The sequence below is a fragment of the Desmodus rotundus genome, chromosome 8 (assembly GCF_022682495.2).
Source record: "Desmodus rotundus isolate HL8 chromosome 8, HLdesRot8A.1, whole genome shotgun sequence".
Taxonomy (NCBI): Eukaryota; Metazoa; Chordata; class Mammalia; order Chiroptera; family Phyllostomidae; genus Desmodus; species Desmodus rotundus.
The window spans coordinates 130,571,573-130,584,573 of record NC_071394.1 but is presented as its reverse complement, the minus strand read 5'-3'; the positions used below and the strand labels follow the sequence as shown (position 1 = coordinate 130,584,573).

Genomic DNA, 13,001 nt, shown 5'->3' with positions numbered 1-13,001 from the left:
TAACCCAGAGGGGGACAACCTCTTGAAGGCAGGCAGGTCCTGGGTTAGAAAGCCAGATTGTTAATCCCGTGTAGACAGGACTCAGGAGAAGACCATTGCCCTGACCGCCACAGTAAGCTCGCCCTCCCAGAGAGGAAATCACAGTGTGCCTGCTGATAGGTGGGCATGGGGTGCATCTCTCCGCCTGGTCTATTGTTCCCCAGCTTAGCAGGGTAGGAGAGAGCTGTGGTCCTGAAGCTGTGCTTCTAAGAGTCACTATTCAGGGCCAGAACCACCTTATTTTTCTTCAGCTTGAACCTGGGACCTAAAAAGGGGTTAGGGATCAAGAGTTTAGGGGCACACCAGCTTCCTGCAGATATCCCCTAATGCCCACAGTGCTGCCATGTGGTGAGTGTTCTGCCAAGGGCTTACCCATAGTCTCTAGTTCTCCAGTTCGATGGACTCCCGTGATGCACGGGAAGCCCCATGACCCACTTGGAGACAAACAAGGAATTCTCTGTTGTGTGGTGGTGTCGCTAGCTTTGGTTCCACGGTGGTGCTCTTGGTTGGCCCTAATGAGGGGAAATGAGGTGTTTAAATTCCTCAGACAGATGCCAGTGGCTTTAAAAACTGCTTTTGATCCCTTAATCACTTAAGAAAGGTGATTACCCGTGGATTCTGCCTTTTGTCACTGCGGAGCCATGTAGCTCCGAGACCACGCAGGTGTGGAACCACAGCTCCCTCCCCTGTGCCTCTTTCGCAGGTTGTGGAGCATGGCCTGTTTGTCAAGCACTGCAAGGTGGAGGTGTATTTACTTGAACTGAAGCTCTGTGAGAACGGCGACCCCACCAACATGCTGAGTTGCCATTTCAGCAAGGCGGATACCATTGGTGAGTAGCTGGGCTGGGCTTCCAGGTATCTGGTTGGGAGGGTGCAACGCATCGTGGCTGATAGGAGGGAAGCTGGGACGCCCTCTTCAGACTTGTTACCGGACAGTCTTGGGCTGTGTCACTGCTCCTGACCTGGCAGCCCGTGCCCCAGGGTGTTCTCATGGCGAGCTGCGCCCGTGCATCGTGTTCTAAAGCGCACCAGGCACAGTCACTGCCCATCTGCCACAGGGTAGAGATGAAGAAATGCCATTCAGAGCTCAAAGTGACTGACTAAAAAATCTCAGTGAGGAAGTGGCAGAGCCAGTATTTGAAATCAGGTCTGTCTTAACTTGAAAGGTTAGTTTTCTCACTTTTCCACCTTGCACTGTGCTATAAACGGGACCCCTGTCATCAGAGAAGAAGCATAGGGCAGTTTCTGGGCGCGTTAGTGCCGGAGGACGCCCACGGAAGATGTTTGGCCTGAGGTCAGTCAGAACTTTTGATCCAAAGCATCCTGTGAGCGTCCGAAAAGGCAGGAGGGGGAGCATTCGCTCGCCAGGGCTGCCTGTAGCCTTCCCTCTGGAGAAAGCGCTGAGTGATGTTTCTGCCTGTCCCCAGCGACCATCGAGAAGAAGATGAGGAAGCTGTTCAACATCCCTGCAGAGCGTGAAACGCGGCTGTGGAACAAATACATGAACAATTCCTACGAGCAGTTGAGCAAGCTAGACAACACTGTCCAGGATGCCGGGCTGTACCAGGGTCAGGTAGGAGGGCTCAGGCATGCCCGGCAGGCAGCTCTGCCCAGGGTGTGTGGCATGTCAGCAGTGTGGTGATTCACACGTCCCTCATACGGTGTTCCTTTTCTCTCAGGTGCTAGTAATTGAGCCCCAAAATGAAGATGGCACATGGCCGAGGCAGACCCTGCAGTCAAAGTAAGTGAGCTTTTTCTCCCCGTGGCTGGGCACACAGGTGTCAGAGAGATACTTTCCTAAGGTAGTTACTTATGCTAAGAAAAAAATGCTCTTAATCAGATGGAAAAATATATCCGATTTCACACCAAGTCAGTAATCCCAGCTAAAGGCCCTGGCCTTTGGTGAGCAGCACCAGGGTAGCCATCGGTGGGAAGGCTGTTGGGGCATGTGACCCAGGCGGGGGCCTCTGTCGGTTGAGAATGAGAGAGGGAAAGGAAAGGGCCGGTGTCTGGGGGTGCTGCTCTCTGCCAACAGATGGCTTCGTTTCTGTCCAGGGGACTCCAGGCCCCTCTGTCTCAGGAGATGGTCGTGTGTGGTGTGGAAATGTGCATGTCCTGAGAAGGGGCCTGAAAGAAGTGATGGCTTCTCCTGATGCTGTGAGGTAGGGAAATAGGGTCTGTGCGCTGACAGCCGTGGAGACAGGGTTGGGCTTTGCTGTCTCCCTCAGTCAGGCCTTGGACAGTGGCTCTCTCATAGGGATGGGCTCACAGCTCCTTTGAGAGGCGTGAAAGCTACAAGCTGTCTCTTAAACATGCAAGAAGACACATTTTGCCAACAGACCTGAGGGTTTTGCTGGCACCCCAAAGCCTAGCCATGGACTCCAGTTTAAGAAACTAGATCCTGAAAAGATGACAGAAAGGCTTGGTAGACTTTATAATGCTCCCCCACCCCCAGTGTCCACATCCTAACCCCCAGAGGCTATGGAAATGTTAGGTTACGTGGCAAAAGGGACTTTGCAGATATGATTAAGGACCTTGAGATGGGGAGACTGTCCCGGATTGTTTGGGTGGGCCTATTATAATCACAAGGGTCTGTGTAAATAAAAGAGGGATGAGACATCATATTGGACGTCAGCAGTATTGGGAAAATCAAAAATTCAAAACGGAGTTAAGACAGAGAAGGAAATGGGGAGACAGAAGCAGAGTCACGGTGATGAAATGTGAGAGACTCCGTTGGCTGTGGGCCAGGGAATGTGGGCAGCTTCTAGAAGTCCCTGGAACCTCCACAAAGGAACACAGCTCTGCCCACACCTTGATTTTAGCTCAGCGGGAATGATTTCAGACTTCTGACCTCCAAAACTGTCAGATGACAAATTTATGTCATTTCAAGCCACTAAGCTTTTGGAGATTTGTGACATCAGCAATAGGAACACACATACACTAGCCCAGGCTGCTAACTCTCTTCTTGGAACCAAAAGAAAATGTCAGAAAACTGTGAGAGCCCCTGGAGAGACTGAAGGCGTTGGGGTCTGGTCTGAGGGGGTGTGGAGAGCTTGGAGCGGAAGAGGCTGGCTGTGCCGGCCCGCGGACTGTTTCAGTTGTGCCTCAGCTGGGCCCTTTTCTCTGCCCAGCATTGCTTCTCCCCACCCACCCACACCCTGGGGCCTCAGACATCCCAGTGGAGGGAGGCAGCTCTTGGAAAAGAGGGTGCCTCATTGAGATCCCTAAAGGTTAGCGTCTCCTGGTGAAGTGTGTCCAGTGGTGAATGAGCCAGAGTAGAATTCCTAAGGCACATTCCCCTCCCCATTCCCCCAAAAGTGCCAGACACTGTTCTAGAAGCTGAGGATATAGCAATAAACAAAACAAAGTCTCTGTTCTCGTGTGAAAAAGAGATAAAATAAGAAAAACACATGTTCAGTGGTTTACAAGTACTGAGTGGGGAACAAGTCAGGGAAGAAAATCAGCAGGTGCTAGGCTCTGGGAAGGGGCAGATTTAAGGACGATGGGGAGGCCCCACAGGTGTGCCCTGTGAATGTGGGCGTGAAAGAGGTGAGGGCGTCAGCAATGAGTGTGGTGCTTAATGGGAGTAACACCAAGGCAGACGAGTCAGCAGCCGCAGCAGTTTCAGGGTAGAAGCAGGCGTGGTCGAAGACCAGCAGTCGTTGGTTGTGGCTGGAGCTAGGAGCGGTAACAGGAGGGGGAGCGTGACCAGGCCTGAGCGGTGATGAGGTGGGAGGCCGTGTCCAAGTGAGAGTGTGGATGGCAGCGTTGCCTGTGGGTCAGGTAGGGAGCTTGTGGGAGTGGGTACGGGGAGTGCAGGCATGACGTGACCTCACCTGGTCTGCGGCTTTGCCATAACGAGATGCTGACAAGTATAGTCGGAATAAGAGGAACGTGACAAATGACAGCCTGTGCTGGTTGGAGTAGAATTCGTATTCCCAGCCACATAAGAGGATGGAATAAGCATAACGAATATCGTCAAGGAAAGGAGGAAATGGGTGTGTAAAACAGGAACAAGGAAACATACTTGGGAACAGAATTCAGGGGCTGGGCTGACGGCTGGGTGTAGCTGAAGACCGAAGGGACAGTTGGAAGGCCAAGCTGCAGAATTCTAGAATGCATTGTGAAGGGAGAAAGATGGACGACAGCAGAAAAGTGCGGTGCCCTGCACACCCGCCGGAATGGCTGGGTGAAAGAGCTGGCACCGGTGCTGTGCAGTTGCGGAGCAACCGGACTTGCTGGGCGCGGCAGGTGGGCCCGAAAACCGGGCAGTGGTTTCAGCAGGATGGGCAGTGAGCACTAAATGAGGAGTCGTATGCACATTCTGCAACTCTGCGACCCACTCCTCGGCGTTCAACCTGCCGCAGTGTGTCCCCTGTTCACTTAAAGATGTGTTCAGAGGTGTTCACAGCATGAGCTGCTTGTCATAGTCACAGAATGGAGCCGACCCAGACACCCACCCGAAGCAGAGCCGCAGCCAGGCTGTGCTCTGCGCCCCGTGGCATTCTGTGTAGCCACAGTGTGAGTCTCACAAACGGTGTCGAGTGAGGGAAACCAGACACAAAACATGCGTGCTGTGCGAGTTCCTTGGTGTAAAGCTCCAGAAACACTGGCAGAACTCACCTGTGGGGCTCCCGGGCGTGGCAGTGGTAGGCTCGGGAGGAACTGTGACTGAGAGGAGCTCGGGGGGACGCCTTGGGGCCGGTGCCGCCCTGTGTCTGTGTGTGAGCACTTGGATGTGTTGCTGGGCGAGAGCGTCCTGATTCTTGTGCTCTCCTGATTTATGTATTTCTTAGCGCAACACTTCAATTAAGATTTCAGTAACAAAAAGAAGAAGGGTAATAATTTCAATAACAATTCAGATATAAATTCTGGTTAATCGCAACGTGGAAGACCCAGGAGACAGAAGTCAGATGAGAATGTCCTAAACCACTTCTCAGGGCCATGTAGAGAGTTACAATTTTAAATAACTGATGGGGGAAATAAAAATAGCGATAGATCCTAATAAGTTAATGGAGTAAGTACCAGAAATATAAAAACAACATTTATGTCTGAAACACACTGTGTTGATTAGGAAAGGTGTGGTGGCAGTTAAGAAAGCCCTGAAAATCAGTATGGTAAGCAAGACAGACGCTTATGCCTTTCTAAAGAGAATTTCTGAGTGGGCAGTCCAGTGCCGGTCACTAGAGACCCAGCTCCTCTGTCTGTCCTCTGGCTCTGTGGTGAGTGTCCGGGATGACCGCTGGTACCGAAGCTGTTATACCTGCATTTGCGGAGCTGGGAGGCAGGGCAGGACACACCACTTCCCTTGAGAAATCACAAAAAACCTCCCTTTCTGTCTTTTTGCCAATTATAGGACCATACCTGGCTTCACAGGAGGCTGGGAAGTGCCTTTTAGCAGGGTGGTAAGGAGTCTGGTTAAATATTGGAGTCATGAGAAAGGAAGAACATGAAAAGGGAGAGGTGAAAGAGAAAAACCAACACTTCTCCTCTACCAAAACTTCTGGCCACCAAAGATGCGGGGTTGCTCCCCCACATGGACCAACTGTGACACCAGCTGGGTGTCTAAAACTGGGCTCAGTTCTGACACGCTCTCACTGGCCTTGCGTGAGGTCTGCTGAGCCTGCTTAGCTCGCGCCACAGTCCCCTATGAAAGGCTGCCGGCTGCCGGGGCTTCCGGCTCGGAGGTGGAAGAGGCCAGTGTTCCCGAAGAGGTCCTGGCTTAGGTGGTTGTGAAGGCAGTGATGACACCGGATGCTGGCCTCAGGTACTAGAGGCCCGTCCTCGAGGGCAGGCTCGTCCTCAGAACAGTGAGCAGCCTGGAGAGCGTGTAAGAAGCAAGCAGAGCACAAAGGAGCTCCGGCACATTGGGAGTGTAGCTGAGGCCGACCTGACGTGCCCAGGAGCAGGACACACCTTGGTAGAAAGGGGCTGCGCGACCAGAGCGTCATTTAGGAGCAGGGGATCCTTTTTTGGAGATGTAGCCTCTATTTTCTATTCATTTGTCAAGGGTGAAGTTAAAAAAAATCTTTGTATCGTGTAAATTTTTCAGGCCTGTAAAACTGTCCTTATGTGCTCATCATTGGGTTTCTTTTCGACTGAATTTACTCTGAAAAGTACTGACAGTGTTTTCTATAACTTTTTAAACAAATGTCAGATTAAATTTTTGTTTTGTTTCATTTCAACCAGAAATGTTGCCAAATAAATTGACAGGTCTTGGATGTGTGTAATGGCTGACAAGAATTTTGCCCTTGCCCTGGCTGGTGTAACTCAGTGGACTGAGCGCCGGCCTGCAAACCAAAGGTGTGCCGGTTCGATTCCCAGTCAGGGCACATGCCTGGGTTGCAGGCCAGGTCCCCAGTTGGGGGTGTGTGAGAGGCAACCACACATTGATGTTTCTCTTCCTCTCTTTCTCCCTCCCTTTCCCTTTATCTAAAAATAAATAAATAAAACCTTAATAAAAAAGAATTTTGCCCTTTTAAGTTCAGTGGAACAGAGTAAGTTACCAGTGAACAGTTACTAAAAAGGGGGGGTGTAGGACCACACACCTTGAGGTTCTGTATATCAGAATCTGAATTCCACTATCCTGTGGTGCCTGTTTCCACACCTGAGATAACGGGCCGCCACGTCATACCAGCCCTGGGCAGTGAGTGACTTTCCTGCTGGCATCGGAGACCAGGGGGACCTGCATCGTGTGAGCTTGGCTCACCTGTGTGGTGGCAGAGAGCGTCCTCGGCTCTGATGGGTCTCACTCACCAAGCCCTCGGTGATCTCGGACTCCTTTGAGGGTTGTTGGATCCCTGGAGTGCTCGGCGGCATTCCTCAGCATGAGGGCAAGGCTCTGCCAGGCTGATGGCCAGGGCATTTCCCTGTGGGAACCGGAGAGGTGGGAGCGCCCCCTTTCCCTCGTGGTGACCTCGGAGTGGGGAGCAGCACTCAGCCCCACTCCCCTGACCTCTGCCTCCTGCTGGCGGGCACCGACAGGACCACTGCTCGTCCCTCCTGCCGCTGTCCACCTTCTCACGGGAACCCTGGTTGACCCCGACCCCGGGAGGTTGGGCATTGTGCTCTGACAGCAGGTCCTCACCAGTGTCTGTGTCTAAAAATACCCCAGATGTAGAAGGAAAATTGCTGTCGTGCGTATTTGGAACTGTGTGGAACAGTTCGCTTGCCTTTTACATGTTCTTATATGTATTTTAGTAGGAATTGATAAAATTGATACCAGTTTAAGATTGAGGCAATTACTCCTTGAATAATTAATCTGAAAGTAGGAATAAACCTAAAATAAGATGCTGGTAAATCTAAAACTAAACCTCAAAAAGAAAGTAGGAATAAATCTAAAATAAGATGTTGAAACTTGAGTTTGAAACAGAGAGGCTCCTCATATTTGGTAAATTTGAGCAAACAAGGAAATTCCCCTTGAATAGCATAGTGAGAGCAAGTTCCCGTTTTCCTGCGCTAGTGTACCGAAAGCCAGCTGTTTAATTCGGGACAAGTATTTTTGGAGTAATTCATCTTTGTTGCCATTTTTCTGTGTCTTTCATTGGTAATTCTTAAATTCAGGGAAGCTCACGATTTATAAACCAAACCGGGTGCCCTAAAGATCAGTCTCATGGTTTATGGTACTGAAAGACTCAGTACATGACCGTGAGGTTGAATGAGACAGGAAGACCAACTAATTTCTTGAATCTCGCTTAAATAAAACTTACCTCGAAGGTAGCACGAAAATAGGCTTTTTGCAATTTAAGTAACTGAATATGGAGAACATTTATTTCTTGAGAAGAGACCTAAGGCATTAAATAGGGGTTGCTTTTGGCTAAAAATCAGCAGCATTGTTTCTGCTTCTCTCCCAGATCAAGCACTGTACCTAGCAGAAATTTTACTACCTCTCCAAAACCATCAGCAAGTCCCTATTCCTCAGCGTCTGCCTCGCCCATTGCAAACGGTGACAGCACCAACACCTCTGGGATGCACAGCTCTGGTGTCAGCAGGGGGTAAGAGCAGGCCCTTCCACTTTCCTTCCCTACCCTCTGAGCCCCGTCCCAGACTGTACTTGGAGAGCTCCTCCGCCCTGCGCTGAGCAGGTGGGATTAGGGTCCCCACAGGAACGCACCGCATGTGGCCCCTCAGTCCATTTTCTGCCCACAGTGAAGTGTGCCTCCTTGTACTGGCTTAGATTGCTTGTCCTACCAGCTGGTGGTTTCCCTACAGCCGAAGTCACTGGTGGTCGCAGGGGTCATCGTGCAGGGATGGGTTGGCCTTATAGTGGCATCGTTGTGAGGGGGTGATTCGTTGTGGGGGAGCCCTGCCCATTCCCCTCTGGATGGCTGTGATCCTCTCTCAAGCGTTGCCAGAGCACTGGCCACACAGCACAGGTGGGAGAGGACACCCAGGCACAGTCAAGACTCCGTGTGGCCTGGAGGTGGTGGCAGTTGTAGGCTCTTGATCTTGGTGACCTCGGTGTTCTCCCCTGATGTCACCTGGCCGTTGGCCTTCTGGAGAAACACAAAATTAGCATTTGCCACAGCCTGAAAGTGGAGAGTTCAGATAGCACTTCTTCCCTGAAGGAAGCGCTACCCACCTGCTATCATGTCAGATGCAGGGCGGCGTGGGGTGGCTGGAGGGCTGCAGAGGGGAGTAGAGAGAACTGGTATCATGGAGCCAGACAAGAATTCTAGAGGCCCTGGAGCCACCCCAAAAGGCCTCCTCAGGGCGTGTGTGCAGCACTTGCTTTTATTGGTGATGTGGGTTGTGTTTTCCAGTGGATCTGGCTTCTCTGCTTCATATAATTGTCAGGAGCCTCCATCGTCTCACGCACAACCTGGCGTCTGTGGCCTTGGAAACCTGGGGAACACCTGCTTCATGAACTCTGCTCTGCAGGTAAATGAGAGGACTGCCGTCTCGCGGGCACTGTGTCTTCACAGTACTTGAGGCTTGGGTAAGACTGACCTGCTAAGGGTCAACAGAGTACCTTCCAGAAGCCAAGGGCAAAAGCCAGACCTTCCCTTTGGACAAGGCCAGATTCATTCCTGCACATGAGCACTCAGTGGTGAGCAAATCAGACATGGCTGTTGTCCTCACAGGACTCACAATCTAACTTTGAGATTTCTTATAATATAAGGGAGAGGATAAAAAGATTTGTTAAAAAATCAGGTAGCCCTGGGGGTTCGGAAATTATTTTTTCCCCACTGTGATGAGGTGGGAATAAGCCTAGTACTAAGGAAAGGAGACAGAATTTGACTTTTCATGGGGGGGTTTCTCAGCTCTTTATACCCTCAGTGTTCCTCGGCTATTGAATACGGGTAGTGATGAGGAGGAGGTCATAGCTCTAGATGTATATATATATTAGAGAAAAGGTTAAATTCCATGATTCATGCCTCTGTTTCATGATGCTAGAAAAAGAACAAATGAAACCCCAAGAAGTAAGAGGGAAATATTAGAGATAAGGACAGAAATTTTATGAAGCACAAAGCAGATTTATAGTACAGCTAAATTTGGCTCCTTGAATAAAAACAAATGAAATTGATTAGCTCCTAGGAAAATTGGTCAGGGAAGGAGAAAGTATAAACAACTTAATACCAGGAATGAAAGGAATATCAGTACAGACATGAAAAAGTATATTAGAACAATTTTATGTCATTAAACAGTTTAGATGATAAGTTTTAGACAAGTTGCTTTGAAAAAGCACAAGCTATCAAACTTACACAGGATGAAACAGAAAATCTGCATAGTGCTGTGTTTGTTAAATTGACTTGGTCACTAACACTTTACATCAAAGAAAATTCCTTTAAAAAAAAAAAAGATTTTCTTTCTTTTCATTAAAGATTTTATTGATTTTTTGACAGAGGGGATGGGAGGGAGAGAGAGGGAGACAAACATCAGTGTGTGGTTGCCTCTCGCCCCAGTGGTTGCCTACTGGGGACCTGGCCCACAACCCAGGCGTGTGCCCTGACTGGGAATCAAACCGGCGACCCTTTGTTTCGCAGGCCGGCGCTCAATCCACTGAGCCACACCAGCCAGGGCAAAAGAAAATTCTTATTCTGGATGCCTTTATTGGTGAATGTACTCAAAGATTTAAGGCAGAAACAATACCAATCATACAAACTCTTTCACAAAGTAGAAAAAGAGGGACAACTTCCCAAATTTTCTAAGGCAGCTACCAAAATCTGACAAGGAATTTTAAAAAAGGAAGATTTTAGATTATTATGTTTCATAACTACATACATAAATTTTAGTAAGTAAAATTAAATGATACCTAATTATATGTGTTAACACAGGGTGGCGTTAATTAGTGCCAGGAGAGCTAAGTTGGTTTGACTCCTAAAAAATTAGTGCCATTTAACAGGGCGATAGAATAAGGGAGAAAACCCCAGGATCGTCTCAATAGATGTAGAAAAGCATGTGATAAAGTTCAACTTTAATATCCACCTTCATTTTGAAATTTGAAGAGGTAAAGTTGGTGTACACATCAACAACGATATTATCTATTGTTTTTCTACTGCCTTTATCATCCTGATTTTTTTCTCCCATAACGTTTTGGCTTTATATTTTGTCTTCTCACGAAACATTGGAATGTCCCCATCCCAACAATAAAATTATCTTAAAAACTATCTCCCGTGGAATGGAAAGTCACTGTGTGTCAAACACGGAGGCGGGGAAGGGGGCTAGTTTCAGCAACAGCTCTTCCTGAGTCTGAGCTCCTCCGAGACCACGCCCCTGGGAGGTAGCTGAGGGGTGGCCACCAGCTTGGCCTTCCAGGGGGCTGTGCCCCACTGTGTGAGCCTTTTGCAGAACCTGCTGACAGCTTCCTTTTGTTGGTGTTGACCCTGGTGGGCCCTTCGATCTTGGTTTATCGTGTATCTTGTGGGCCCTCCAGGAGGGGTGTAAGCGCCAATGCTGTTCTCTTTCAGTGCCTGAGCAACACTGCGCCGCTGACGGACTACTTTCTCAGAGATGAGTATGAGGCCGAAATCAACAGAGACAACCCTTTGGGGATGAAGGGGGAAATCGCAGAGACCTATGCAGAACTCATTAAGCAGATGTGGTCGGGAAGGGATGCTTACGTGGCACCTCGCATGTTCAAAGTAGGTTGATAATGTGCTCTTTTCTTCTCGTTTGGGGGGTGGGGAAGTTGCATGTTGTCATGAGGCATTCCTTTACTTGCATTTTGGGATTAAGAGGGACCCTGAGACTGAAAACACCACAGATCAGATTCTTCTTTTCTGTCGGTTGGCCACTCAGCACACACTTACCTAAGGGTCTGCAGCCCCTGCCTCTGGGCTGGGGCTGCTGGAGAAGTCCTTTGTAAACCGTTTGCCCAGAGTGCTGTACTCTGTGGTACAATCTTTAAGGGTCAACAGCTTAAGCCAGATCAGAAAAATTCATTTTAATTTCCAGTATCATCTGAGGGCTACTCCCAGGTTCTCCGAGCCTGGAACCTGTACCCTCAGTGGTTTGAATTGGGCCCCTTCAGTCAGGGTGTGGGTTGACATTGTTGGAAGGTGATGTGAGGGGCAGTGAAGGAAGATCGGGGAGGAGATGGGCAAACTGCAGTGGGCGCTTGGAGCAGCTCGGGCTTCCCATTGACTGAAATGTTTTTTCCTGCTGAAGAGGGAGTGCCTTGCCTCCATATTTTGAAATCTGAGAAATCCTATTTTGCCTGCACCGTTGGGGTTCCTGGAGCCTTTGTGAAGCAAATGGAAGGTAAAGATAGGCATATTTCTTACTCAGGGAGGAGAAAAGTATAGCACCTTAGCTCGTTGAGAAAATTAAAACCTGAGATAGTTTATTGAAATTGAAAACAAATTCTTCTCATCCCCATAGTCACGTTAATACTGGGAAATACATGTCAGTTACTAGTCTCATGCTAAGTCACAAAGAAACTAGAACTGGGAAACAGCGCATCGGGTTGAAGCTGATGTGAACACACAGTTGACAGGCGGCCTTTAGGTTTGTTGGGGGTAGGGTGGGGTTGCCTTGATGACAGACACCTTCTTTCTCTGCACCGTCTGGTGTGATATCCACTAGCCACTTGAAATGTAGGGTGGGTAGGACCTGAATTTTTAGTTGTATTTATTTTTTAATTGTATTTAATTTTGATTAACTCAGATCTCAACAGCGACATGTGGTTAGTAGTTCCGCTATTAGACAGCACAAGGGTAGGGCGATGGCTCTCCAACTTCAGGAGCATCCGACCCTCTGGAGGTTAACACAGACTGCTGCAGCCACCTCCAGAGTCCCTGATTCTGCAGGCCTCGGGGCCTGAAAACGGGCCTTTAAACAAGCTCCACGTTGAAGCTGATACCACTGGTTGGGGAGCACACCCTGAGGGTCACTGGTATAGATCAGTGCAAGGGTGACAGTTGTTTAGTTAAGGCTAGGAGGGCTGGTATGTTGTGGAAGATTCCTCTGGCTGATGTACTTACTGTTTGTAGAGTTCTTAGGAGACTGAACCAAAGAAGGAAGTTGGAGAGGCGGTTGTGTCAGTACTTAGGAGGTGTGGCTGCTCAGGATGCCGCCCATCACTCTTCTTTAGGGGAGTGGCCAGGTTCCAGACCTGTTGTCATCCTGGCTGTCTGGTCTGCGCCCTCTCTCTGCCATCCCCTTTCAGGCCCTCAAGGAAACAGTCGGGCTCTTTGACCAGAGGGAGTTCTTTCCTGTCCCCGCTGACTCTGCAAAGCTGTGTTTGGTGACAGTTCCCCCTCTGACGTCACCGGTTCTGTATATCTTCTCATGCCTTCTGATGCGGTTGCTTTCATTGTAGACCCAAGTGGGACGGTTTGCCCCCCAGTTTTCTGGCTACCAGCAGCAAGACTCTCAGGAGCTGCTAGCCTTTCTTCTAGACGGATTGCACGAAGACCTTAACCGCGTGAAGAAGAAGCCCTACTTGGAGCTGAAGGATGCCAATGGGCGGCCAGATGCGGTATGTTGTGAAGACTTTGGAACAGCAGGATTCCAAAGAA

The 13,001-nt window shown here is 49.4% G+C and overlaps 1 protein-coding gene across 3 annotated transcripts in view; it reads left to right on the top strand.

Annotated features, from left to right (window-relative positions):
* Positions 1–13,001, top strand: part of USP4 (ubiquitin specific peptidase 4) — a 37,208-nt gene that overhangs the window by 6,987 nt on the left and 17,220 nt on the right. For 2 of the 3 annotated variants that reach the window (XM_024565658.2, XM_053929239.1), the window contains exons 4-10: positions 743–869; positions 1,467–1,612; positions 1,719–1,780; positions 7,893–8,033; positions 8,802–8,919; positions 10,950–11,123; positions 12,803–12,961. In XM_024565658.2, the coding sequence (XP_024421426.2) occupies positions 743–869; positions 1,467–1,612; positions 1,719–1,780; positions 7,893–8,033; positions 8,802–8,919; positions 10,950–11,123; positions 12,803–12,961 (927 nt within the window). Of the gene's footprint in view, positions 1–742; positions 870–1,466; positions 1,613–1,718; positions 1,781–7,892; positions 8,034–8,801; positions 8,920–10,949; positions 11,124–11,649; positions 12,780–12,802; positions 12,962–13,001 lie in introns of those variants that run through there. The other variant, XM_053929240.2, reaches the window with a different exon arrangement.